Source organism: Vanacampus margaritifer, chromosome 8 (genome assembly GCF_051991255.1).
Source record: "Vanacampus margaritifer isolate UIUO_Vmar chromosome 8, RoL_Vmar_1.0, whole genome shotgun sequence".
Taxonomy (NCBI): domain Eukaryota; kingdom Metazoa; phylum Chordata; class Actinopteri; order Syngnathiformes; family Syngnathidae; genus Vanacampus; species Vanacampus margaritifer.
This window is the reverse complement of record NC_135439.1, coordinates 7,514,464-7,541,882: the sequence shown is the minus strand read 5'-3', so window position 1 is coordinate 7,541,882 and position 27,419 is coordinate 7,514,464. Positions and strand designations below refer to the sequence as shown.

Genomic DNA, 27,419 nt, shown 5'->3' with positions numbered 1-27,419 from the left:
TACCAAAATGTGTGACTGCGCAATGAATGCACATATAAAAAAATAAAACAAATCTGTATAATGAACTTTCACATTCTTCCAAGACGGAGGAAGTGGTTTATTCAACCAAACATGGAGTTGTTGAAATTACAAAAAAAAAATAAAATAAAAGTCCCAATCAGGATTATTTCTTTTGAGACCACCTCACAGATTAGGTCTGGGCTCTGGCCTGTCCATTTCTACTGTAAACTCTCTTGCCAGTTTACAGTATGCTGCTCATCTCACTTTGTTTTCACAGCTCAAGTCAGTCTGGGTCCTCTTGTTGGCCTCCATCATGAGCTGGCAGGCCTTCTTGTGTTTTGGCCAGTGTTTCACCTGACATTCTCTACAAAAAGCAGCCAAGAGGTGAACAAACATTTCACACTCAAGGGACAACGATGAAATATCAATGTCACTGGCCTTACCTGTGACAGTACCACTCCCCTTGGCATCGAGAGCATCTCTTGGCAGCCTGTTTGCCGCAACAGCCGCACTTTGGCTTCTCGGGAAGCAAACTCTCCATCACGTCCAAATTGTACGTCTGAGCCAACCTGGTCCAACACAACCATTATTGTCATCCATGTACCGGGACTATTTATTTTTTTTCTTAGTACCTCTGTGCCTGCAGCCTCAGGTCTTTTTCAGAGGCGTTGAATGTTTGTTTGACTTGATACTTCGCGATAGCCTTCCACTTATCGGAATTCTCTCTCATGATGTGGTTCCACATTTCAGGGATCTTTACATGTGAAAAGAAGCAGAAGGTCGATGCAACATTTTAATTAGAAGTACAAAAGCAAGATTTTATAGGTGTACCTAATGACTGTAGAGCAGGGGTGTCAAACTCATATTAGCTCAGTGGCCGCATGGAGGAAAATATATTACCAAGTGGGCCGGATCGGTAAAATATTGGTATATAACTTAAAAACAATGGCTGTCAACTATACGGCGATTTTCGCTATTTATGGGCCAGCCCTCAAATGTAATCATATTGATCCAAAAAAATAACACGTATATGTATTTGTGTTACCAGTAATTGAATTTGTGTCGTATTTAACACGTTTATGCCGGTCCATTATTTAAAAATGTTTTTTTTAAACAAACCGTAAAATAATGACATCCAGGACGATTCCGTGTGCAAGTTGCCTTGCTCATCTGAGGACTGCTCGTGAAATTATGAATTTATATGTTTGGATTGTTTTACTTTACAAAATCGTCTCGCGGGCCGGATTAAACCCCTTTGCGGGCCTGATCTAGCCTGCGAGCCGTATGTTTGACACCCCTGCTGTAGAGTGACTTCTCTAATTGGCAGACGATAGAGACAGAGCCCTTTCTTTTCTTTGATCCTTCCTCGGGTCTCCTGACGGCCTCACAACTCTGGCTGGAAGTGTTCGGTTTAGGTGAACGGTATGGGATTTTTTAATAGGTTTTAGGTGAACTAATGAATACACACTCACACGCACGCACATACAAAAAAAAAAAAAAGAGAGCAATGATGATGACATGTCAAATCGGTAAAATTACCGAATGAACAATACTGAGCTCTCCAGAAAAAAAAAAAAAGAGACGCGTAAATAGTGAAAATCCTCGAGTAACTGCCAACCCCTCTAAAAAAGGTTCCAAATTACTCACAGATACCACCAGGTGGCGCCAACGCAAGATTTAATGCATCACATTGCATCACATTTTAGTAGAACTCCAAATTGTTCCACTCCAAATATACCTGCTCTAAAACGAGTTCCTTCCTAGGGAGTTCGGGGTCTGTGACCGCCAGATGGGCCAGGACGCGCTGGAGCTCGGCCAAGTTGGGTAACTGGTCGATCAACACCTCAGTCAGGAAACTGCGCAGCTGTGAAACATAAGGGGATGTACAATGGTGTAAAACCACTATCAACGCCACAAAGACAACATCTGCTAACACTAATTGTTGCATATAGATAGAATTAGGAAGTTGATGGGAGGTAGTAACAAAGCTTATCTGCTTGTGTCATGAACAGGAAGTAGATGAAGGCGTAAACAGGAGGGCGCTTCTTTGTCAAAACAATACAGAGAAAGCAAACAAGGAAATCGGTGCCGTGCTCACTATATAAACAGCTCAATAGATTTAAATAATGTGGAAATGTATTTCAGTAGTTCAATACCAAAAGTGAAACTCCTTAGATAGATCCTTAATCCTCATAAATGCATACAATCATTCATATAAGGAACTTCACCTTCAGAAGTTGACCCTTATTGAAACTGTTGAAGTCGTATTTTCGTTGGCAGTCTTCCTTAAGGAGCAGATTGTACAGCGAAATCCAGACCTGCCCGTCTAGTTTGGTCATCTTCAGGCGGTCTTCCTCTGGAATCTTCTGCCATTTGCCATTGATGTATTTCTCTACGTCATCTGCATGGGGGGGTTGAGAGTGAGCGAGAGGATGAATGGAAAGACTGGAAGAGTGGAATAGGAAAGCTAAGGACGCGGGTGGCGTGATGACGACGCTTACCTGCTGTGCAGCGACTCCACGGGCAGCACTCGATCAGGCGCACCAGTAAACAAGGCACGTTATGTGTGCAGAGAATTCGGTTAATGGCTCTGATACTGTAAACAGAAAATGATATAGGCCTTTTTACAATTATGTTAACTCATTCACTGCCATTGACGGCTATAAACGTCAAAAATCATTTTAACAATTTCTATTAGTTTAACTTTTTTTTTCCACTTTTGTTAACAAGAATATAAAAACCTAGAATTTTTTTATTGTACATTTAGAACAGATATGAAATTTGTGATTAATCGCGAGTTAACTAGTGAAGTCATGCGATTAATTACAATTAAAAACTTTAATCGTCTGACGCCCCGAATTTTTTATCTTTTCTTCTTTTTTTTAATTCACTGCCATTGACAGCTATAAACGTCAAAAAATAATTTTAACTATTTCTATTAGTTAAAAAAAAAATTCCCCACTTTTGTTAACAAGAGTATGAAAACCTAGATTTTTTTTATTGTACATTTAGAACCGATAAAAAATTTGTGATTAATCGTGAGTTAACTAGTGAAGTCATGCGATTAATTACAATTAAAAACTTTAATCGTCTGACGCCCCAAATTTTCTATCTTTTCCTCTTTTTTTAATTCATTGACTGCCATTGACAGCTATAAACGTAAAAAAATAATTTTAACTATTTCTATTAGTTAAAAAAAATTTCCCCACTTTTGTTAACAAGAGTATGAAAACCTATAGTTTTTTTATTGTGCATTTAGAACTATATAAAGTTTGTGATTAATCGTGAGTTAACTAGTGAAGTCATGCGATTAATTACAATTAAAAAATGTAATCGCATATTGCCCCAAATTTTTTATAATCTTTTTTTTTTCTAAATTAATTTATGGCAGTGAATGAGTTAATACTCAAGGTCATCTCTGGGTTTTTCTAAAATATATATATATATATATATATATATATATTTACCAGTACAGATTTATCTGTAAAGGCAGCACAGTGCACTAGTGGTTAGCATATCTGACTCATTGTTGAGAATTTCTAGGTTTGAATCTCATTTCTGGCAGTACCGCACTGTACAGTACCTTTCAGTGTGGTCAGTGATGTAGCGCAGCACGCTCAGAGCCTTCAAAGAAATGTCGAATTCCAGCTCGGCAGCTTGAACTTGCAACTCCTTACGAGACATGCCAGACTCATCATCACCTTGATCTCATAACTAGTCGTCAAACCCAACCAACGCTCGTTTACCTCTTTAGAAGACATAACCGCCTCGCCGGACACCTTGTGAGTAATCTTGCCGTCCTTGTCGGTCTTCGCGGCCAGCAGGATGAGCTTCCGGTGGCAGTAATCCACCAAGTCAAGAACAGAGTCGTCGCTAGCTTCGCACGAGTCCTACACAAAATGAAAAAATGCATATAAAAAGTCTACATACAAAAAAAACAAGGCCAAGATAAATCGCTAAGCCTGCTAGAACAGCTTGACTTTATTTGTGGTAAATCAGAGGCACATGAAATGATGTCAGGTGTGAGAGAGTGCACAACCACATTTTCTCATTTTATTTTTATGTCCTGTCTCATTTTCCCCCCATTTGAGTTATTAATGTTGGAAATCATCTTGTAATTCTTTAAATCTTGGCCTCATTTGAAATTCAAATCTGACATTTGATGCGTAGACCTTTTACTTCTTTCTTTTCTTTTAGGCACCGACTGACCTTGTGAAACATGATAGTCTCCAGCAAGTTGATGATGGTGGCTTCATGGTGGATCTGGGAGGAAAATGGAAGAATGATTTATGCCCTACGTGTCATCATTTCTCAACGGATGAATACTCATTGAACAAAACGTGTGCATGGGCCATTCTGGACTGATGAACTGTGGTGTTATTGTTGAATGCTGATGTGTAGCCCACACAAAGTTCAACTGACTTTTTGATGAAGATAGTTTTATGTTAAGATTTATTTCCAACAGTTGTCTTAACAATTAAACATGGAACTAGCATGTGGTGTCAATCGCAAGGTACATTGTATACAGTATCTGGAACTACACTTCTTTAGCAAGTATACTAGTTGAGCCGGAATACACAGTGCCCTCTTCTGGTTGCTACCAAGTATTGCACTCCATTTTATTTCCAAAGTAGTACAGTACTGACGAAACTTTATTACACATTCTTAGAAGGTATTCTTAAAATAACTTGAAGAGTCGGTCACCAATTGACATTCATGATGGAATTGCATGACTATCCACTCACCACCATGTAAAGAGGAAACGTGTTCTTCGGCGTGAAGTCCTGCAGTTGGCATAAGATGGGGAATATTTTTTGCTTCCACACTTCAGTCAGGATCATTTCATGTACCAGAACTGAGATCTTCAAAAGGAGAAAAGACATTTTTGGATATATAAAACACTCTTTTTAGGTATGGTGGTGCCTTGAAATACCAGTTAAATCCATTCCTTGACCACGTTCATTAACTCAAAACACTCGAACCACAAACCAGCTTTCCCTATTGAAATGAATGGAAATACCATGCATCTGTCCCTGCCTCACAAAACAACAAAAAAGTCACTTAAAAAAAAAAAATAGCATTGTATGATATATTTCATATACCGGCCGGTACATACAACAATGACATAATTTATTACAATTGAAAAGATTTCAATTTTTGTCACAATTTCTCCTTCAATTGTGCTGCTCATTCAGGTGTGTAGGCCTTGACCAGCTATGGCCATTATAAGACAAACATACGGTACTGGAGGCTGCTAAATGTTAGCCAGTGTACCTATGGAAATTCCAATTGTATGTTCGTATTCAGGTAGCAGGCTATGTGGTTTAAATGGCCAATAAAGCTTTAAATATACAATCATCTTTGTTTTATGCTTAGCTTGACAGTAACCGTCGACTGAGAGCGGAAATGCCAGCATACGATATCTCAAGGCACCCCTAGGGCAAAAAGCAAATGACTAAAAAAATAGTGATCTTTATTGTGTCACCCTTGCGTCACCTTTCCATGAGAAACCAGCATCTCCTTTATGTACTCGTCCAATATGGCGGAAGCGCTCAGTATTGCCTGCATGTTGAGCTTCTCAATGTGCTCATGTTGTCTGAACCACCTGGGAAAAATATGTTTGTGTTAGTCAGCTCAGTTGTTATGGAAGCACTTTAAATGAGCATGTAACATAGGCTATGCTTTGCTTTTATACAATGTTAGGCTACTTATCCAGCGGTTCTCAAACTTGAGGGACAGCAAGATGCAAATTGGATGTTGAAAGTCGCTCAATATAGAGCTCAAATCTCTAAGTTGGCAACGCTGACTGTGATTTCATCAACTAGCTTTTCTGTTTGAAGCCATGTTGTTAGTGTAAGAACTGTATGCGCAGGGTTGACTTAGCATTAGGCTAGCACTAGGCAATTGCTTAAGGGTTCTAAGATTTCCATGGAGGCCCCCAGATGTCTCATAAAACTGATCAATAAAGTTTGTTGTCATAAAACTGATCAATAAAGTTTGTTGTTATAAACAGGAAGTCAGTCGAAAAGTTTTCGTTTTCTAGATAATGCTCAATAAAAAAATTATTTGAAAGACTTTATCTTGCCCAGGAAAAAGAGGAGACTTTAGTTCTCAAATTAACATTTTGTAGTTTGATGACAAACAAACAAAAATCTAAATATATCGTGTAGTTACGTTTCATTGGCGTTAGGATTATGAGATAATTTGACAAATTCGCATCCAAATTGAGAACCGCCTGTATTCTGGCCATTTTACCATCTAGCCCAATCATTGTCAATTCAATGCTAATTTACCTCGTCGAACCCACGTCTTTGAGAGAAAATATTTCCAAACTTTCAATGAACGCCTCCGCCTCCACTGGCAACAGCACCGAGCCCTCCATTTGTTGTTATTAACAGCCTGTCAAGTGTAAAATTATAATTTACGTTTGTTGTCAGTCGGCAGTCGGAGTGTGGTTTGTTGGTCGTCATGGCAGCAGCAGTGAACACCGACAGCGCAGTACCTCTGTGACGTCTCTGAGAGGCGCCACATCATAAAGACTCACGGGAGGGACACTTGATTAGGTACACTTGCACAATCCTATCAGAGCCCATTCAATCAAAAATACTGACCTTTGAAAAGTGAAATGGTGTGCTTTTGGCCGATGTATTTATTAAACGTTGTTGCGTCAGACTGATTGTTCTGATTATATTATGTAAGCACATGTCGACAAATGTTTTGTTTTAAAGCCCCAAACTAAATTAAGACAAGTTTGCTTTTTTTTTTTTTTTAACATTACTGTACATAATTTTTCTTTAAAATATATTTATTTTCCTATTGGCAACATTTTTTTAAATTGTTTTCTTTTAGAGTCTTTTTTTTAATCCAACTGAGGGCCACATGTAGACATAAATACAGAATGAAAAAATATATACATATTTTTTTCTTTTAGAGTCTTTTTTTAATCTGAGGACCACATGTAGACATAAATACAGAATGAAAAAAATATGTTTTTTTTTTCTTTTAGAGTCTTCTTTTAATCCAACTGAGGACCACATGTAGACATAAATACAGAATGAAAATAACAGTTAATGATTTTTATTTTTATTAATCATACACTATTTTGCCATTTTAAATACGTGTTAATGAAATTAAGCAATTAGAAAAAAAAATACTGTGGACATTTTCCTTTGACGACAAACTGGAAGAAATCCCGGAAGATGAATTCTCGCACTATTTGTGAGTTCATAAACTCCGGAGAATATTGTGGAGAACTCCCTTGTGTGAATCACAATATCAATTTGGCTATTAGCAGCTTAACACTTTGGTTGTAAAATCTTCATCTGTCAATCAAACAGTTGTCTCTTTCATGATGGCACACGTCACTTCCAGTACACAACAATGTTGGGGTCATTTTCCAAACGCTCATCTAGTTCCTTGTAGCTGACACCTGCCAAGTAAAAGCAGCGTAATGAGCACACCGGCTGATCTGATCTGATTGAGTCGAAAAAATTAATCCATGCCTGTTTTGCAGCAGATCTCATCATAACTATGGCAGCCCGTGTAGAGGCGAGGGAGCTTGTTTCTTTCGTCACGCGTCACCTTGACAGGGTACTTCTGCAGCCGTCGGATCAGAGACTTCATAAGGCCGAACTGAATCAGCTTCCTGAAATGGGGAACACTTGACATGACTAAACCTCATCTGACCTAGTTCGTCATCATGTTGTTTTTCTGAGAGCCACTGGCCTCTCATCAACCCTCTGTAGCTGCTGCGAGTAGCGAGAACAAAGGTCGCGGACGGTGGTTCCTGGACTCAGACCGCAGTACAGCTGGAACACGTCTCTCACACTCGGACGTTTCTGACCTAATGGTAAAGACAATATTGATAATTAATTATATACTCCAATAATTACACAGTGAATGAATAAATAAAAAAATAAAAATAAAAATATATATTTATATATCATAATTAGCTAGTTCATTAACTCATTCACTGCCATTGACTGTTATAGATGTCAAATATTGATTTTTAACTATTTCTATTAGTTTAATTTTCTTTTACACTTTTGTTAACAAGAGTATGAAAACCTAGATTTTTTTTTATTGTTCATTTAGAACAGATATAAAATTTGTGATTAATCGTCAGTTAACTCATGCAATTAATTACAATTAAAAAATGTAATCGCCCGACGCTCCTAATTTTTAACAATCTTTTTTTTTTTTTTTTCAAAAACGCGTCAGGCGGTTACAATTTTTAATTGTAATTAATCGCATGACTTCAATAGTTAACTCACGATTAATCATAAATTTTATATGTGTTCTAAATGTATAATAAAAACATTTTTCTAGGTTTTCATACTGTTGTTAACAAAAGCGGAAAACATGTTAAACTAATAGAAATAGTTCAAATGAATTTTTGACGTCAATGGCAGTGAATGAGTTAAACTATTTTTACACAAAACTATTATTTCTGCTCTTTGTGTCGGCGTTTGGTCCCTAATCCCTCTGAACAACAAGGGTTAACTGTACTACTACACTCACCTACAATGTTTGTAGCTTTTTTTTCTTGTTTACCTTGCTTGGTGACGTAGTTTAGACATTCCTCCTGGATGAGTTTGTCATCGATCAGGCTCTGCACTTTGGGGGTGGTACAGTACACATTGGAGTACTGAAAATGGGCAAATAACAAAAAAAAAAAAAAAGTAAAATCAATAAGCCACCTGCAAAAAACACATTTTAACTTCTACATAAAATGCATTTCCAATGAAGATGAATATGCAATTCTTTGCTATCTTAAACATAAACTTTCTTTATCACAACATCACAATGATAGTATAAAATTCAATGACAATTTCACTTTTTACAGTACCTGGAATATAGACACTAGGGTCACAATATCATAATATCTGTAAACAAAAAGGGAAAATATATACATGTCAGCTTGTGGCATTTACTGAAACAAATACATGAGAAATAGAACAGCAGCTACCTTTGCATGCACAATTGAATCAATTTATTGTTATTTTTGGCCAAAATATGAGTGCTTCTAGGTGGCGCAAATTGCAGCACATTTGAGCTGTCGATTTTCAGCAAGAAAGAAGTTTGACCTGGTTATTGCTAACTCACTCACTAGTAGTTGAGTGGTTAAAGGGATAACTTTCATGCATGTGTGCTACCATATAAATGGTTTGGAAGTGTTTAATCACAATTTTTTTTTTTTGCTTTTACATGAAAAGGTCATCACAGAATTGTTGTTACAATAAAATGTGCAGTAACAACTTACCAGCCTGACATGACATTTATTACATATATTACATTATCCCCATTGAAGACTTTTACTTTGCATTACAAAGTCAATTCCTTAACAAAGATCATCCAGCAATTAATCTGTTCAATAAAGTGCACTCACAGCAGATTCTGCACAGCTATACGAACTATATTCAACTCCACGTCGGCTTCGGCGGAGATTTTTTGCACGTGTCGAAAGCCATCGATGTAGGGCAGAATCTAGAGGCGGAATAAAGAACAGGAGTGGATGGTCTGCAACCTCAAATAATCACTCAATAAAATGATCAATAAGTGATTAAGGGGCTGCATTTAAAGCGCTATATGCAAACACCAGGCAATCCTCACAATCTCACGGCCTGTCTCCATTTAAGTGCAGAATTCATTTTGGAATGAGACCAAATGTATTTTCCAGTGGACACGCCCAGTGTTTGAGAAGAGACGCAATAGCGTGATTTTTCACAATTTTGAATTCTCAATTGAACTACTTTTTCAATCATTCAAACTTTGCAGGGTTCTTAACACTCTTCCTTGTGGGGGTGTCGAATTTTTAAGATATTTACTTTCACTTTTGGAGTGCAACACTGCAAGATAGCTAGGGTGGAATCCGTACGTTTTCCCGTCAATGCTCTTTCAGTTCATCCTCCTACCAAATTATATTTCAGATGACATTGCAATGTAGTTGAGATCAAAGTCTGTAAATGTTCAAATTAACTATGCTTTGTCATATGAAGAACCTTCCTGAGGTTGAAACATCCATGCGGTGAAGCGGTAGAAATTTTGACCCGAGAATATGCAAACAACTGAGCATCCTGTTGACTGTTGTATAATCCCTTATCATCAATATAACATTGAAATGACTGCAGGAGACTGATAAGAGTCTTTTCTGTCATTGTCCTGGAGTTTCTTAGTATTAAGGCACGCCTTATCTGATATCGCACGACATTAGATGCGGCAACAAAGGCACACCTGCTGCGTGGTAAGATCCCACTGGGACTTAATAAAGTGGTCTTTGCTCTGGGTGAAAACCGGAACGTCACACTCCTGGACGACTGGGGGATCCTTTCGCAGTGGGATCAGCTTCAAGTGGATTGTGTTGGATTCATCTATTTAAAAAAAGAAAGAAAGAAAGAAAGAAAGCAAGGTGGCAGTCATAAACTTCCCCAAATGTATTTCAAGGCCAAAATCCAAACAAAATAGTTATTTTTCGTTAACTAGGCTGTAACAAATCAAACATTTCCAGAAGCCATTTCTGCAAACAACGGAGACAATTTGAATTTTACGATCCACATTTATCTTTCAACATAATAAGATTTATCGCTGAAAACTTGTCTTGGGATGGGGCAATCAACAACACGCCATCATGCCTGCCTAGAATCAGAATTCGTAGAAATTAGATGTTGATGGTCAAATAGTCCTTTGTGCGCTATCTTGCTCTTAGAAAGCACATTATAAAACTGGCAGTGCTTTTGAAAAAAGATCAAAGCACATTTGCATTCACAGAATCAATAAACAATGCCACTTCTGTGAATGAGATATGATAATGAACAATACCTATAGGTAAGGTGCAGGCTCCTGTAGCGTTGAGCTCTTCCAGCAAAGTCGACATTATAGGCAGGAGTTTCTGTTTGCTCTCTTCAGTGGATACGAATCCACTCTCCAGCTGTCGAGAGCAGCAAACATACATTAAGTGGAGGGAAAATTACAGTGTTTTGTTAAATTAAGCCTGACAAAGTATACAAATAGTTGTGTCTTTGGAATGCCTGCCCTCACATCAAGTGTGAAATTAAATAACCTTTTTTTTTTAAATCATCGTGGCCGTTTCTACAAATGTGTGTCCACGAGTTGTAATTTTGCTTAATTGTGCAAAAATGTTTTTATTGTTTTTATGAGCGCTTGCTTTTTTCCCCCCACAAACAAATGTGACAGTATCAACAGTAAAAACACTTCCTTCTAATAAAATAAAATGATTAGCAATTTTGCATGTTTTGGATAACCTTCCTCTACCAAACCACAGTACCTAAGGCCTCTTTACCAGCATTAAAAAAAAATCAAAGAAAAACAAAAGACAGTTCAGTTAGGTGAAGACTCACAACGTTACTAACATTTTGAAAAAAGCCCATGTGACAATGGTTCAGGAAACTCCCATTTGCACAACTTGCTTCAAATGAAGTCGAAACTTTTTACCTCCAGTGTGGTGAGGTATCCAGACAGCTTCTTGACAATGGGCTCGAGGGCACACGTGTTGGTTTGTGCATCACAAACAAAACCCAGGTTAAACAGGAGGGCATTACGACTGTACTTCTTGTGCTCGATACACACTGGACACCCGATTAACTTTTTGCCCATCGCAGTGCTGCAGGGAGACAAACGTGATGTTGAGCTGCATAACGATGTGACGGAAATACAGCGTGATAAAACTATGAGATCCATACACTGTTATTAATTTGTTCTGCAACTCCTGTTTGGTGATAATATAAACCTGAACCGTGTCAAAGAGCTCCCGTGAAATGTACTCTTCCGGGACCTGTTGTAAAACGACATGGGACATAATCAGATATTTTTAATGCATGATCATTTCCTGTATAGTAATGTACGCTAGCACATCAAATGTGACCAATTACATTATTGATGACTATCCCCGTTCATATGCCAGGTTTTTGTGATCCAAAAAAAGAAGAAGAGTCAAAGATATAGAAACTAAAAACGTTTTTCCACTAAGCATATTAGAACAGCTTAACTTTATTTCTTATTTGTGTCAATCAGATGTACTTTTAATTATGTCAGGCGTGGTGACCTCCATTTAGCACAAGTTTGAATGTGCACAATTATAAACAACACAGACACACTCTAGTTATAAACGGATGAACAGTAATACTGATATTTGAGGAAACATCGATTGACCGAACGATCGGTCGATTGATATGTACTTAAAATCACCAAAAATGTGTTACTCACCTGATATGTTATCTTGGGCCCCAAAGTCGGGTGAAACTCGCTAAAGAATATGCACTCTATTCGAGAGTCCATGCCCATAACACACTCAACACCCGGCGTTTATTTGAGTAACTTTAAACCAGCAAAATGTTCCACTTCCAATTGTATCTGGCTCTGCACCAGACTGCCGTTTTAAAGCAGCTGCTGACCTAAGCTTGTCGTTTTAACATGAGAACTGCAGTAACCTGATGAAAAGCATTATCAGTGTACTAGCGACCTAAACATATCATAACAAAAGCGCGGTTGTGCCTTTTTCAAACGTTATTTCACATTTGCTACTGCAAAACAACATTTTGTAGCCACATGACACATTGTTGAAAAACAATAATGGTGCATTTATAGCACCTCGTAAAAAATAACACAGCATACCAATTGTATTATTAGTTAGCTCAAAATTTAAATTAGAATCACTTTATTACTGTTTACTCAAAACTATATGTATGAAATAGTACCATCTCTCATCTATCGTTGCTGTTTCACAGTTTGTGTGCCCAATGTGACGATAAACTACATTATCACGACTGTCTTTAAAAGCAACACTATTCAACAGAGCCACCGCTGCGCGGTCTTTGCGCAAATACTCATGTGACGTCACTTAAGACTTACAAGAGGTTTGCTACTGCGCTATGTACAGCGACAAGAACTCTTCTTGCCGACGTGAATGTCGAATAAATGCCACACTAGACGGCTAAAAATCGCTAATGTGACTATTAAACGTGACCCATTTAACACAACAAGACTTTAAGTGAGATAAAACATGTGGAGAAAGTCAGTGAGCAGAGGATGCATTTATTTAGTTGGCAGAAATGTGGGGTTGAAAAAGGTAAGTGGCTCACTTCGAACATTTTTCTCTCCAAACAATTTAATTTTGTAAATCAATGTTTAAAATGTCCATCTTGTAAGTTATAGTAGTATCAAGCCGGGGTCAATGCTCCAAAAGTAGCGGTTTATGGAAGGGTTCAAGTTTGAAAATAAGGTTTCTAGCCAGGGTTATGGGTAAAGATTTCTAATTGGGTGTCAAGAACGGTTTTTTGTTTTTGTTGACCTAATGAAGACCACAAAAGTGGCAGCGACCCCCTTCCTTCATTCCTTTGGAATCCTTCCTATCTTCCACCATTCAATTCTCAGTTTCTTTTCATTCCTCATCTTAATAATATTTTGCTACAGTTGACTGAAGTCATTTGTGATGTTTTTGACAGTTTGTGTCAATATACCTGTACATTCAACTAGTATCACGTATTCATCAGAACAATTTTGCAAACATTTGTGTAAAAGACAATGTTGTCATGCTGATGTTTGCTTTTGTAATGGTTGTAAATGTGATAAACTGTTAAATTAAATATTTTTGCAATCTAATGTTTTTAGGAACTTTGGGGCTTCTGTGCAGTGCGCCCATGCTGTTCCCAGGCCTCCCCCTCAGGCAGGATAAATGCACTGCAAGCAGTGGATATTTGGAGAAAACGCTTTGAGATGAATGGTGTGACTGAACCTGACCTCTCCAGCCAGTACATCATCGCCCATGTGCTTGGGGCTAAAACTGTGAGTCGAGGAATGTGCTCTATGATCTATTCCCTAACCCTGTGTGACTTAGTTTTCCATCTGTAACTGTCAGATAGAAGGTGTCGAGCGAGAGAAGTTGTCTGCATTTCTTACCCAAGAAGAAACCCAGCAAATATGGAAGCTCTGCAAAAAACGCCTCTCCAGGTTGTATGTCTATACAAACATTAGATGTCTTTTATATCAATTTGAACTGACTTACAATGATATGTCAGGATGCCTGTGCAGTATGTGATCGAGGAGTGGGATTTCAGAGATATGACGCTGAAGATGAGGCCTCCCGTTTTCATTCCACGACCTGAAACCGAGGTTTGAGAGAACTCTTGAGAATACTGAAGTGCATGTCGTCATCGAGCGTTATGTCAAGGCAATGCTGCAATGCATTTAGCCAATACATGAACTCAAATGTGGCGTTAAGTGCAGCCTATTGAACATCATCTGTTCTGCAACGCTGGTTGAATTGATCATGTGGTTCTAATTTCAAATGAATTTTTACCATAAGAAATCTTGTAAAGTGAATTTATTCATTCCAGACTCAACTGTCATATATGTAGCCATACTTAGAGGCTTTTAAGCACCTGGTGACATTTTATAGACATTCATGACTCCAGACTGCAATGCACATGAATGGCGCTTGGGAAAAGCCATCATTGTGGCGGCCGTGGCTCAGGTCGTTCAGTAACCAGAAGGTCGACTGTTCGAGCCCTCGCTCTCCACAAGTCATGTGTCGTCGTGTCCTTGGGCAATGCACTTCACACACATTGCCTCCAGTGCTACTCACACTGGTGTATGGAAGGTGCGAATGTTTGGTGGTGGTCGGAGAGGCCGTAGGCGCACACTGGCAGCCACGCTTCCGCCAGCCTGCCCCGGGGGCAGCTGTGGCTACTCAAGTAGCTTACCGCCACCACAGTGTGAATGTGTGAGTGCATGAACAATGTAAATAAATCAAGGAACAAGGGCAGCCATGTGAAGTGAAGGTCCATCTTCATCCCCAAAATGTTATGTCAAATAAAACGGAACTTTAGCCTGATCAGAACACGCACCAACATCACACCTGTATTGTGCTGAAAAGAATGAATTCATTATTATTATTCATTATTCATTACATTACCGTCATCTAAAAAAAATCTCAAATCATCCAACCGCTACAGTGCTTTGTAGCATCACAAGTACTGTGTTGTGTGTTGGTGCAGGAGTTGGTCGAATTGGTCCTGACTGATCTGAAGAGGAAGACCGGCTCACTTACGTGTTTGGAGGTGGGATGCGGCTCCGGTGCTATTTCTCTCAGCCTGCTGAAGAATCTGCCTCGGGTCAGCGTTTCACTCATTTATTGATTATAAGGCATTCATTTATTGGGAGAAACTAATTTGGTCGTTATCCAACTTAATTGTTTATATTTTAGTGTCACTGAACTCAGCCTATGTTTTGGGGGTGGTTCTGTGTCACTGCTTGGCATGGCATCATTTCTAACAATTATGAACACATAATTGCATGCCATATGTATCTACTTTGCTCGCTGATGAAGCCAAATGACATCTTTTTACATAGTAAACAAACATAATAATAACAATATGAGCAAAATATTGCAAAGATTTCTTCGTTGATGATAAACAATAAGTGTGTTTTCAACTGTAGCTCAGAGCCATTGCGCTGGACCAAAGTTTAGACGCTGTGGAATTGACAAGAGAAAATGCATTAAGGTAACTTTCATTACAGTCATTAAAATCCTAATGTGTGTCTGTGTTTCATTTAACATATGTTTGTTCCATTTATTTATTTGAACAGGTTAGGACTTCAAGACAGATTAAAGGTTTGTCAAGCAGATGTCACAAAAGGTAACTGAATGCTGATCAAGACAGTTTGTCACAAAGAAAAACACCCACACACATGTAATTGTTAATTTGATTTGCCAGATGCTGAGATCGTGTTGAAGCTGTGCAGTAATGTCTCTGCGTTAGTCAGTAACCCTCCCTATCTCTTCTCGGAAGATTTGCCTTCACTGGAACCAGAAATTTTGAGGTAACAAATGATGAGCGGGGGAAAAAGGAAATAGATAATATTGTGTAAAAAAACTTTGAGAAACAGGAAGTGTTTTGATGATGTGTGGACAATTTATAATTGCAATGGGAAGTGAAACTTCCTTGGTGGAGTTTTATTCTGACTTGTGAATGTTTACCGCCTAAAAACAGTCAACTCCATTTCATCTGTACATTCATTATTAGTATTAATGAGATCCTATGTAGTTATTAAATAAGGACGCATGGTGCTAAAAATAGCAAAGCATTGCTTTTATGACCACTCAGAAAGCGTTAATTATAATTGCTAACATTTTTAACGTTTTTTTTCTGGGTATTACATTTTATTTTATTTATTTATTTATTTTATCAGAAATCTCTTTGACTTTTGGCAAAAACTAGTTATCAGCTAGCTAACTTGCTTTAGCTAATAGTGCTGAAATTTGGGCGCAGGCTTTAGTGGGTATGCAAAAAATGTTAGTTATTACTATGCAAAGATTGGCCCTTCACTGATTTAGCTGAAAACTGTGTAGCGATGTTAGCATAACAAAAAAAGAACTTCTTTCACTCATTGTTTGGTAAATAAACTGTAGTAAGTTAGCTTGCCTCTTACTTTAGCAACAACTTAGCACTGTTAGCTCAGCTCCCTTGCTTTAGATGTCTTTGTAAATAATAATCTCTTGAAATAGATTTTTTTTTTCTCTTGCCACTTGAAAATATGTAACACAAATGTGAAAACAAACAAAATGGTGTGAAAGGTTTGACATTAAAAAAGAAAAAGAAAAAAAAGAGAAAAGCATTGCTGGGTAGCCAATGTTAGCATCTTCCAAACCACCTCTTTAGCTATAGCAGCAGGCTAGCACTAGTAACATGAGTCTTTCCTTTTAGCTGGTATGTTTTGCTTGGCCTTTTGGGGTTGTCTATTTATTGAATATTTGTAATATTTGAAGGGATCTGAGTAGACTGTTTGCCCAATATGTTTATTAAATTAATTTGTCAGTATTTTGCCTCAGAAATATCCATTCATCTATTTTCACTAGAGCACATATCTGCGCCAGGTCTAAACTGTTAAGGGAAATGGGGGGAAAAAGTCAATTGAAAGAAATGTTAATTGTATACTGTATGTTTGCAGGTTTGAGGACCACGCCGCCTTGGACGGGGGAAAAGACGGTTTGAATGTGATCCGCAACATTTTAACCCTGGCTCCACGGATTCTGTCAGATGACGGGTAATGTCCGGATGCAATTTATAATTTTAACAACCCATATTACGGCGTTGCCCCTAAGCCTTTTGAATAAGACATGTGCTAGTGTTCTCCACCCAAAAGCTGCTTGTGATAATCTTGTGCTATTGTAATTGCATTTAAATCAATCCCGTGCTCTTTTCCTGCATAAACAACAGCTGTGTTTACTTGGAGGTGGACCCCAGACACCCCCTGCTCATTCGGCACTGGTTGGAGGTCAACGTGGAGTGGCTGCGTTTGGCAGAGACGCGTCACGACATCACCAGCAGGTCCGTCCAAAGAGCCCAATGCTAAATTTGATCGAGCAGGCAGGCAGGCAGGCAGGCCCATGACTGTCTATTAGATTCCCACTGCACGGACAATCTTAACTTCATTTCAAAATTAGACACGAAGTGCGTGTAATGCTCTGTGCTGCCTTCACATCCGATGTCCAAATTCGGAAAGGATGACACTGATCTGTCTGTGTTTCCCAGGCCTAGATTTTGCATCCTTCGGCGAGACAAGTCAAACGACCACAAGCTGCACCTGGGTTGAGAAGGCAAGATCCTATTACCTTGGCTTTAGGCCAGGTCGCCATAGCCCCTGCTGCCCAGCTCCCACTCCACCCCTCCACTCCCAAGCCGCCAAACACGCACCAGCTTTAATCGCTCACAACTCTTCTTATTTGCGGCAGGAATCATATAAATCGACCCGCCGCTGCGCTTTTTAATCCGCGTGAGTCTCGTGCCACAGTAACGCAGAAAAATGTGTGTGCGATGGCACAAAAGCGGCTCAAAGCTGAAGGTAATTACCAAGGCTTTTCTTAGAAGCCTCTCTCTCAGAATCGTACCCTCCTCCCTGGAAGCATTTTGTAGTTCTGTGAATCGCCTGATGAACGGTCCTCCCCTTTGCTCGTCCACTCGCTGACTCAGATGCAGCCGCACACACATGCACGCACAATGTGGCCTTTACTGCCTCGTGCAATCTCGCGCTCACTCGAAGCTCAAAGGCCGCACCGTCCTTTTTTTTTATTTTTTATTTTTTATTCCCGAGCCGATCAAAAGGCTCAAATATTTCCCGATATGCTGCCAAGGCCAACACAATCCTCATTTGGAGCAACACCAAAATTGTCATCATCATCTGTGTATGACAGAATACGTCACCGAGCTTCGCACGGGAAAGGTTTGAAATGAAACGACATTTCGTGGAAATCAATCGAGTAGTTTTAGTGTAATCCTTCTTAACACAAACAAAGGACCACCTCCTTGGGAGAAGTAACGTGTGCCACAACAGTCCTCGTCACCGTGTGTGAATATATGAAGTACAATATTTAATTTTTAAAGATAAGAGCTTTAATATAGGACTGAGGAACTTGATATTTATACATACACGACCCATCTAAGGTTGGGGTCAACCAGACCGTTTCATGCAAGAACACATGTGGCATTGCATATACTACTGTTCAAAAGTTTTTTTTTGTTTGTTTATTTGGATGGCGGGGACACATAAAAATGTCCTTTTTTTTTCGTTTTTATTTTTTACCCATTTACAATATCTGCATTTTATTTCTGATTAATTTAATATAATCTTTACTGAAAAAAGCCATTTTCCGCCCAAAAAAAAAAGACATTCGCAAATAACCCAAAGGTTATGAACGGTTGCGTTTATACAGTTGTGCTAAATTTACATATGCTGACTAAATTTGTACACGAGTGATGAGGAAAAACATACTTATTTTAACGGGATTCAAATCTAACTAAGGCATTTCAGAATAGCACAGTCATTAAACAAATTATTGTAATAAAAAAAAAAAACAATGAGATGGTCCCTATTCAGTCATCAGACAAATTTTCCAAACAATTGCCAATATTTCACAATTTCTGCCAGGGAATGTAAACTTATGAGCACTGAGCACAACTGTATTTATATACACTATATGTAGACTAATGTTTCCTTTCAAAAAGTTACATTCCTGAGTGACCCAAACTTTTCAACAGTCGTGTATATAATATGCAATTTCAAAAGCAAATAAAACCACATGGGAAACGTTGCAAATAGCTCCAAAATAATTAACCCACAAATCATGTGTACAGTGCTGGACAAAAATTAAAACTCCTACAACACTATCGGTTTATGCTTAAAAATGCCAGGCCAACAAAACTTCAACAAAGAAACGCGTGTGTTTATCATTTTATGTAAATGTATACATTAGTAGTTCTCACATTTTTGCACCTAAAAAAAAAGTCTCTCCAAGTACCATCATCAAGACAAATATTGAAATACAGTAGCATAACAAGGCTAGGTGTTCATTAAAAAAGGAGGCGTACGTTTTGTTCTTAAAAAGTCAATAGTTGATATTATTGTAAGCTATAGTGTATAATTTTGCAGTTTTATAGGAAGAAAAAAAAACTTAAATAATGGTTTAATTCAAAGTTATTGCACATAGAAGTTTATTAAAAATTCTACCTGGGGGGGGGAAAGTATGTCAACAAACCATTCTTAAAAAAATTATGCAAATGGTTTATGCTAAAAAGTTCAATATAACTGAACTGTATTTAGATAGATGTTTCTTCATACCACTAGAGGGAGCCCGTGTGCCAACAGTGGTAGTATTACCACTTTTAGAATCCTTTTTCTTTAAGACTTTGATGCAAGTACTGGTACAGCAGGCATTTTTTTTCCAGAGCCGTATATGCTGTATTTAAATATTCTTTAAAAAGGTAGAAAAAGTAGTTTATTTCCTACTTAAGTTTTTAGAATTTCTGTCTTTTTAAGAGTGAAATGGTTAAACAATATAATAGAAGAAAAACACATTACACATGTAAAGGTAGAAAAAAGATTTTACTGAGAAAAATAAAACGTCAAAAGTGCGTAAATGGAATCACTTTATGTACATCTCGTGCAATTCAGTCCAAATGTGATACACACATGCGCGCACTCGCGCACACTGTTATGAACTGAATTTATACATGTTTAAAAAAATAATGACCCTGTGTCCAAAGTTCCAAAGCAGCAAATGACATTTCCGTGTGAGGGGGGGGGGAAAAAAGGACCTGTTTGTGTGTTTGTCCTCCTTTGCAGTCGAGATAAGCCTCATACCTTGAAAGGGTATTCCTGTAAGAAACGCAGCAGAGGCCTGGGGAGTGGTAGCTGGTCGTGGCGCTCCGAATGCCTGTTGATGACGAGGCGGGTGAGGTGCTGCAGAGAGGGCGTGCACTGCGGCTTGTACACGGGCCGCTTTAATTTCAGCACCACCGACGCCGACGCTTCTTGGATTGTCACTTTGGAAGAGGCCTCCTTGGCCGCCGTGCCGCCCTCCTCGCCTTCCGCTCGCCTCTCCGGTCCCATGTAGTGCTGGACCAGGCTGGGCACGTTGGGGAAGGACGACAGGCTGGGCCGGGCCGGCGAGCTGCAGTCCAGCAAGAAGCGAGTGCAGCTGTACTGGATCCGTATGCTGGTGGGACCTCGGGCCGTCTTGACCGAAAGGGTGAGCATGTACAGAGGGTGGCTGCTGTCCCGTACCAGAAAAGCCCCTTCAGAGGCCTCTTGAAGTGCGCCGTGCGCCTGCGCCGCACTTATGGCTCCCCAGTACCACCCTGCACACATAAGCGCCATGTTAGTACACCTCTTGTCAGCCTTTGTTGAAAGAATTCAAAGCATACGGAAACCTCCGAGCCTTCAACCCAAAATTCCTAGAAAAGTATGCCTCAAAAGATTCAATCGTTCTTATGTGAGACTGATAACGAGCAACTGTCAAACCCAAGGCCTGGAGATAATGTCAGTTTTTTTGCAATAGTTAAATACAAAGCGGCCTTGGTTTAGACGGTTGCGACAATTTTGAGGTAATGAAGAAAACTGAGTGTAGGAATACTTTATCATGCGACACAACAAGACTGCTGCACTTCTTATTTTTCATTTATTTGTTTTATATTTACGACCTAGAAGTGTTTATACATACATACAATTTTCAAGGTTGCAAATGGGGCGTAATGAACTAGTTTGAACATCGCCGTAAAAATAAGTCTTCACGTGGCACACTCAAGTTATCACCGTATTGATTGCTTTTCCATTTGTATTTTTTTGCCTACGTGTGTCTTTCATAAAAATATAGACTAAATATATTTTTAGGTTACAAACAGTGCACAAGGGACTAGCATGAGCAGTGGCGTAAAAATACGTCGTCGTGCGGCACGTTCGGTTACCACTGTACTTCCTTGTTTTCATAGCTTTTATATATATGGCTTAGAAGTATTTTTCAAGCCAACATTTACTGTAATTATGCGGTTTTGAGGTTATGAAGAGAACCAAATGAGCTACTTTGTGAAGATGCGGAAGATTACGGCGGCACAAGAAGGCATGCTCGATTACCACTACTTTTTTTTTTTTTAAATCAAAATATGTAATGAAATTATGTCTACTACTGCATACCTTAGGTTAGTCATAGATTAAGCATCGGGTTCTGATTTGTTACGTTGCCACTGCAAACCGCAGAGGACCCTTGTACTCACGAATCATACTATAAATTTGGTTACATTTAATCATAAACAAAAACACGGGCAATTGTGAGGAGTTTATACGTTTATGGCTTCAGCGTTACTGTATAACCGAGGCTAACCTTAGTTCCAATGTAGCGCGACATGAAAACAAATTCGGCATCCCTAATCGACACGATTAAGTCAACAAATGACTTTTTCTTTTTGTTTATCGTGACGTCATCAAAAACAATACCGGGAAAAAGTGTGACGATAATGATTGAACACAAAAAGTAACTTATTGCTGCTCAGTACTGTACGAGCAATGTAGGCCATTAAGTATCAATTTCGTGGCACAAATACAATTCGAAACGGAAGTCACCAACCTATTCTAACAACACAGAAAAGTCAAAATGACGTCAATGATGTGTATATGTAAAATACTTGTAGGTCATGAATATGAACATGAAAAAAAACCTTCGACAGGCCCTCAAAGCACTTTCCAGGCAACTACTCATTCATACTGATAACGCAACTCAGGGTTCAGTATCTTGCTCAAGGATACTTGACATGATCACAATAGCATGGGATTGAACCCACAACCTGTGGGTTGCGAGACAAACACTCTACCAATGAACCACACCCCATAGAGTGAGGGGTTTATATCCCCTGTATATCAACCAGTCGCATTCTAACATAAAATCATCTGAGGGGTGTGTAGACTTTTTATATCCCCCGTACACTGTATATCAACCAGTCGCATTCTATCATAAAATCATCTGAGGGGTGTCGAGACTTTTTATACGTGTAGGGCTCTTTTACTGTTAACAATTAATTCCAGCAGTACGTCAACAATAGGAAACAGTAGAGTCGTTGTTTTTTTTTTACGGACAACTTGGCGAGTCTGTCGTGTATGCTCGTACCGCACCTGATGTTTCCAGGTAGCAGAAGTTGCTGGCAATGGCCCGCAGATCCTTGGTGGGATCCCATAGTGGCGGGCTGCTCTGAAGGCAAGGCGTAGGCACGACCGTCCCTGCCCGCATGCCCCTGTGGGGGGCCTCAGTCGTTGGAGCAGTGGGCAAATGACCTCGGGGACTGAAAATGACACGGACGGCTTAATTAGTTTAAAGTGGGAAACAAACAAAAGACACACTGAATGTATTGTTTAGATTTTAAATGCATCGAGTGTAATGATTTTAGTGTGAATGCCGTTGATGTGTAAAACACAACAAATGGGCCACTCCCAGGAGTCAACATAATGTGTTGTTTAACTTTGTTAAAATGAGGCTAATATAGTAATCATAGCAGTTAAACACAATGATTGTTTACATCAGAGCTAATTCCCTGGAATCAATTTAATGTATTATTCAGGATTTAACACGGCGTTACACTTTATCCTAATGAGCATAATACTGTTGACAAACACAACAAAAGCTCACAGCAGAGTTTACTCCCAGGAATCAACATAATACCTTGATTAAAGACTTTTACACGGCCCAAAACTTCTAGTTCAGATTAAACCGTGACATCAAGTACAGTGATATCAAGTTAAATGTTTTTTTTTTACAAAACAAATTTATATAGTTTCCTTCAGGTGTCAACATAATGTGTTTTGACTTTCAACATGACCCAAAATTTCTTAATAGTGGATAAAACGGTGATGAATTAGTTTAAAAAGCTATTTGTTAACAACAAATGTTAAAAGGTAAATTTACTCCCAGGAGTCACCGTAAAGACTCCTTAAGGTTAAATTAAAATCATCAGGATGAAACGGTGAGATCTGTTCAAATGTTAATTACAAACACAACAAATGATCAGAGTTTTGACATATTGTGTTATTTAGGCCTTTAATTAAAACAGCCCAAAACTTCATAAAATTAGGATTATCATTTTAAAAATGATAAATACACGGCAAATGTGCATGCCGTGTGTGACTTGGGTTGCAGTATGTCCTTTTCCTATTCTTATCATTTAGGCAATTTTTTTTTCCACACAAGACTTGCTTCCCCTAAAAGTACAATTCATGTGTATTAGATTGTTTGTCATAAACAAATAACAATTTCCTCCATGTTTACTTTTGGGTACAGTTTGCGTAATTGTTTGATGATTTAGATTTAACAAAAAAAATGCATGCAAAATCATAATGCAAGTAAAAAACAGTATAACAATAATGGCTAGAAAAATTAGTAGTCTTAGTTTCAATAGGACCTCGAGGTACGATTTTAAAAAGTGAGACTATTGTTCATCTCCACAAGGTAAGAACGCGTGCAACCAGTTTGTCACAGTTTTACCGTCACTGTTTGTTTTTTTAATACTGCATTTGAAACTAAATAACTAAGCTTTCTGCATTTCCAGTGACTATCACTTAAACACATTGTTTTTTTAAGTATCAAACTGTCTAAAATGCAATTTAATGTGGTAAAATTATTCATACAGCGCACGCACATTCGCATATGTATAGCCTAATAAATAAATAACGATGAATTCACTACATGAAATTATATACAGTATTGAAGTTATTTAATTGCGGTTGCATCATGGATTCGCATGGATGTCTTGTTGTTGACATAAAAGCAAACAAAGACGTGATGTACTCACCCTGGCACACAGAGAATCATACTACTTCTTCAAGCCACACTTTAATTCCAGTCGTATCTCCCCCTTTTTGTAAAAAAAAAAAAAAAAGAAGACGAAAAGAAAAAGACAAGGCTAAGAAAATGAAAAAAAAAACTTGTAAGAAAAAAAAATGTAATTAGAAACAAACAAGCGATGGTTATCACCCAGTTTCGGTAAACGCGCGTTGCCCTCCTGCTTGACGCTGAAAAATAGACGACGTTTATTTAGGCTTTTTCAATAACAGAGTTAGGTTGAGCGGCCTCGTTGTGTGGAGTGTGTTGTCGCCAGAATCGAGAGCTTCCAATGTGCGAAAGGGACGCAGCAAAAAGGCTTGGCTTTTTTAAATTTGACTGTTTCCTAGAAGTCTATTCTGAGAACGCCTCTCGGCACCGGCAGCTCTGACGTCACCTCTCCGGCCGCTTTGTGCGCGCGCGCACGAGCCCCGACGCGTTCTCCTTTTTAAAACGCGACTCTTCGTGGCGAATAATCCCATTTTACTTCGGTTGGGTGAGTTTTTCATTTCATTTTTTATTTTATTTTTTACGATGCGTGTGTATTTGTGCGTGTCTGTGCGCGCGCCCCTCCTCTTGTTCTCTGTGCCCGCCCGCCGTCTGCTGCGTTCGCTGAAGTGGTGCGCGCTCCCGGGAATCGAGCGCTGGCTTCTCTCTACTCGCTTTCCAGGAATAAAGCTTGCCTGCGCTTTGACTCCGCCCAGCCGGACCGCCCCCGGTGAGAGCTTCATTCTGGGAATTCACCGCCTCGACATTAAAGATACTAGTCATGCCCGGCAGGGGCGTTTCTTGAACCCCTGGGGGCAATATTTTCAGATTTATAGAATCACAACCAAGTTTAAAAAAAAATAGGGAGGGGGATGATCAATAATTGCTGACAGTGGTCCTTTGTCCACACTTGTGTGTGTGCTTGTGTGTGTTTTTTTTTTTTTTTTAACTTCTGCTTACAGGCCTTGGCTTGTATAAAATTGCAGCGTCTCCGCGCATTTGAGTCTGTTTTATATGCACCAATATCAGCTGTTTCACGGAGCTCTCTGGCCACAAGAGGGCAGCAACGAGCAAGGGGCAACATGTCGATAATATGACTGCCAACGAGGAAATGCAATAGTTTAAAAGGCCCAGGGTGACATGTTTTGGAACGGATGAACTCAGTTCTGTGCTGCACCATGAGGCCACATGAGGTTGAGCATGCGCTGAATGACCTTGCCCCTTACCCGACTTATGTTTGTTGAGCAGTTGTTGGGTTAAAAAAAAAAAAAAGAGAAGAAGAAATATTTATGTTCAGTACATTACATAAGTAAACCATTTCCCAAAATGTCTCTGAGCTCATCCGAATGTTGCCAAATTGTGACTTAACAGGTCAGCACAGTATACTAGTGGTTCAGGGTTGGAATCTCTGGTCTGGCTTTCCTGTTTGGGAAATTGCGTGTTCTTCCTGGGTTTCCTCCCACATTCCAAAAACCTGCACAGGTTTATTGAGGATTCAAAATTGTCCATGGAGGCCACATAAGGCCGATCATGCACTGGATGACCTTGCCCTTGACCCTACCTACTTTATTTTGAGCTGCTGTTGTGCAAAACCGTGTTCATTCATATTCAAGTTCTCTACATAAAATAGTGGCTGTGCTAATTATATTAAAGCAAGCCTGATATGATTTCAAGTGAACATAGTGTGGGGGAAAAACATGTTACAAGAAATCCATGAGCAAACTATTGGCAGCAGCGGAACCTAGTGGTTAGTACGTTTGCATTTGAGAGCGAGCTCCAGGTTTGAATCTCTGTTTTGAGATTGCATGTTCTCGTGGTTTTGTGGTATTTTTTTTTTTACCAAAAACTAAATGTGATACGATTCAAGGATTTTAAGATGTAATGATTCAATTCGCTTGTGAGGATTTTGAATTTTTTGGTATTTGATTTAATATCAATTCACGCTTGCTTACCCTCTGATGCCGCGCTGGGCTTCGACCTTCGACCTTGCCGCTTCTTCACTTCCTCACTTCCTCTCAACTTAAAAGCTCTCCATATGTCAATGTATTTGACAGACTGTTTAAGTGCTTTGGTAGGTGCTGCTGTTTTGGTTAGCAAGGGAGTTTAAATATGCTCAGTAGTTAATTCTCTCCTTACTATAGCAATTACAGTTACTCAGCTTTTTTTTTTTTTTTTCCTGATGACAACCCAAACTGTTCTCCCATTCGGTAAGGTAAGAATGTTTTATTGTTTCAAGATCTAAATATACACGGTTGATGACTAATGTTGACACTTAATGACAGTTAAAATTGCTAATGCGGATCATAATGACAACAAACGGAAGACGACCGGAATGTACACCGCAAGACAGGGTGTGTTCGTTGTCGAAGTGAAAATACTTGCTTGCCAGGGAAACACAATAACTTCTGTTTACATCTTGCCTCTTACGGTAAAATCCACTTTTTCCTTCTTCTTTTTTTTTTTTACACTGATACTTCCTTCTCCACTACATCAGAAGTTGAGTAATTTTGTTTTATTTTAATTTTTTTTATACACTTGTGTAATTTTTACACATGACCTTTGTGGATGTTAAAATCTTACTTAAAAATTGGCCATTTAGTGAAGGTTTTATCAATGCAACACTTTCACTCAAACTCATAATTGTATTATTATTATTATTATTATACAATTATCTTTTTTCCCCAGACTTATACTGGTACTCAACTATTGAGTTAGTCAAAAACCATTACCAAAAGTACTTTTGATACACAAAGAAAAAAAAGATATGATAAGACAGATACTTTTAAAGAAAGATTTTTCTAAAGAAAATACATTTTAAAGAAACACCTGATATCCTAGCATTTATCCTTAAAGGGATACTTGTCTCATTGAGACATTTTCAGCAATAAAAAGTTAACATTTTGTCCAGAATGAATTTGATAACTTCATAATTTTTCATGTACAGTTAATACATTTAAAAACTATTAAAAAAAAATGTAATTTTAAAGGGATACTTGTCTCATTGAGACATTTTCAGCAATAAAAAGTTAACATTTTGTCCAGAATGAATTTGATAACTTCATCATTTTCCCATGTACAGTTAATACATTTAAAAACTATTTTAAAAAATATTATTTTGAAGGGATACTTGTCTCATTGAGACATTTTCAGCAATAAAAAGTTAACATTTTGTCCAGAATGAATTTGATAACTTCATAATTTTTCATGTACAGTTAATACATTTAAAAACTATTTTAAAAAATATTATTTTAAAGGGATACTTGTCTCATTGAGACAT

The 27,419-nt window shown here is 38.6% G+C and overlaps 4 protein-coding genes and 1 long non-coding RNA gene across 7 annotated transcripts in view; 2 read left to right on the top strand and 3 right to left on the bottom strand.

Moving 5' to 3' along the window:
• Nucleotides 1-56: 56 nt before the first annotated feature.
• Nucleotides 57-6,576, bottom strand: zmynd10 (zinc finger, MYND-type containing 10). Of its 2 annotated transcripts, none has more exons than XM_077574467.1 (12): nucleotides 6,426-6,576; nucleotides 5,497-5,605; nucleotides 4,746-4,862; nucleotides 4,210-4,263; nucleotides 3,747-3,890; nucleotides 3,584-3,672; nucleotides 2,502-2,596; nucleotides 2,229-2,401; nucleotides 1,739-1,864; nucleotides 633-754; nucleotides 444-569; nucleotides 57-364 (listed from the first exon to the last, which is right to left on the bottom strand). In XM_077574467.1, exons 2-12 carry the CDS (start codon nucleotides 5,566-5,568, stop codon nucleotides 256-258), a joined length of 1,227 nt encoding a protein of 408 aa, XP_077430593.1. In that variant the 5' UTR covers nucleotides 5,569-5,605; nucleotides 6,426-6,576; the 3' UTR covers nucleotides 57-255. The 2 variants fall into 2 exon arrangements, with proteins under 2 accessions (XP_077430593.1, XP_077430592.1); XM_077574466.1 differs by having other exon boundaries at nucleotides 6,294-6,441.
• Nucleotides 6,577-7,061: 485 nt separating this feature from the next.
• Nucleotides 7,062-12,752, bottom strand: nprl2 (NPR2 like, GATOR1 complex subunit). The gene is made up of 11 exons (XM_077574401.1): nucleotides 12,223-12,752; nucleotides 11,700-11,791; nucleotides 11,452-11,620; nucleotides 10,819-10,927; nucleotides 10,234-10,370; nucleotides 9,389-9,486; nucleotides 8,849-8,885; nucleotides 8,554-8,647; nucleotides 7,722-7,843; nucleotides 7,503-7,641; nucleotides 7,062-7,429 (listed from the first exon to the last, which is right to left on the bottom strand). The coding sequence occupies exons 1-11, from the start codon at nucleotides 12,298-12,300 to the stop codon at nucleotides 7,362-7,364; spliced, it is 1,143 nt and encodes a 380-aa protein (XP_077430527.1). The 5' UTR covers nucleotides 12,301-12,752; the 3' UTR covers nucleotides 7,062-7,361.
• Nucleotides 12,753-12,877: 125 nt separating this feature from the next.
• Nucleotides 12,878-19,739, top strand: hemk1 (HemK methyltransferase family member 1). 2 transcript variants are annotated; one of them, XM_077572341.1, is made up of 11 exons: nucleotides 12,878-13,084; nucleotides 13,627-13,800; nucleotides 13,874-13,965; nucleotides 14,034-14,127; nucleotides 15,012-15,128; nucleotides 15,454-15,518; nucleotides 15,604-15,653; nucleotides 15,732-15,837; nucleotides 16,966-17,061; nucleotides 17,251-17,345; nucleotides 17,550-19,739. In XM_077572341.1, exons 1-11 carry the CDS (start codon nucleotides 13,019-13,021, stop codon nucleotides 17,783-17,785), a joined length of 1,191 nt encoding a protein of 396 aa, XP_077428467.1. In that variant the 5' UTR covers nucleotides 12,878-13,018; the 3' UTR covers nucleotides 17,786-19,739. The 2 variants fall into 2 exon arrangements, with proteins under 2 accessions (XP_077428467.1, XP_077428468.1); XM_077572342.1 differs by having other exon boundaries at nucleotides 17,235-17,345; nucleotides 17,550-17,733.
• A 138-nt stretch (nucleotides 19,740-19,877) lies between these two features.
• On the bottom strand, nucleotides 19,878-24,817 carry cisha (cytokine inducible SH2-containing protein a). The gene is made up of 3 exons (XM_077572346.1): nucleotides 24,126-24,817; nucleotides 22,456-22,622; nucleotides 19,878-20,651 (listed from the first exon to the last, which is right to left on the bottom strand). The coding sequence occupies exons 1-3, from the start codon at nucleotides 24,143-24,145 to the stop codon at nucleotides 20,149-20,151; spliced, it is 690 nt and encodes a 229-aa protein (XP_077428472.1). The 5' UTR covers nucleotides 24,146-24,817; the 3' UTR covers nucleotides 19,878-20,148.
• Nucleotides 24,549-27,419, top strand: part of LOC144056012 (uncharacterized) — a 9,572-nt gene continuing 6,701 nt past the window's right edge. Inside the window, exon 1 of the long non-coding RNA XR_013294974.1 lies at nucleotides 24,549-24,650. This is a non-coding gene — a long non-coding RNA (uncharacterized LOC144056012). The remainder of the gene's footprint in view (nucleotides 24,651-27,419) is intronic.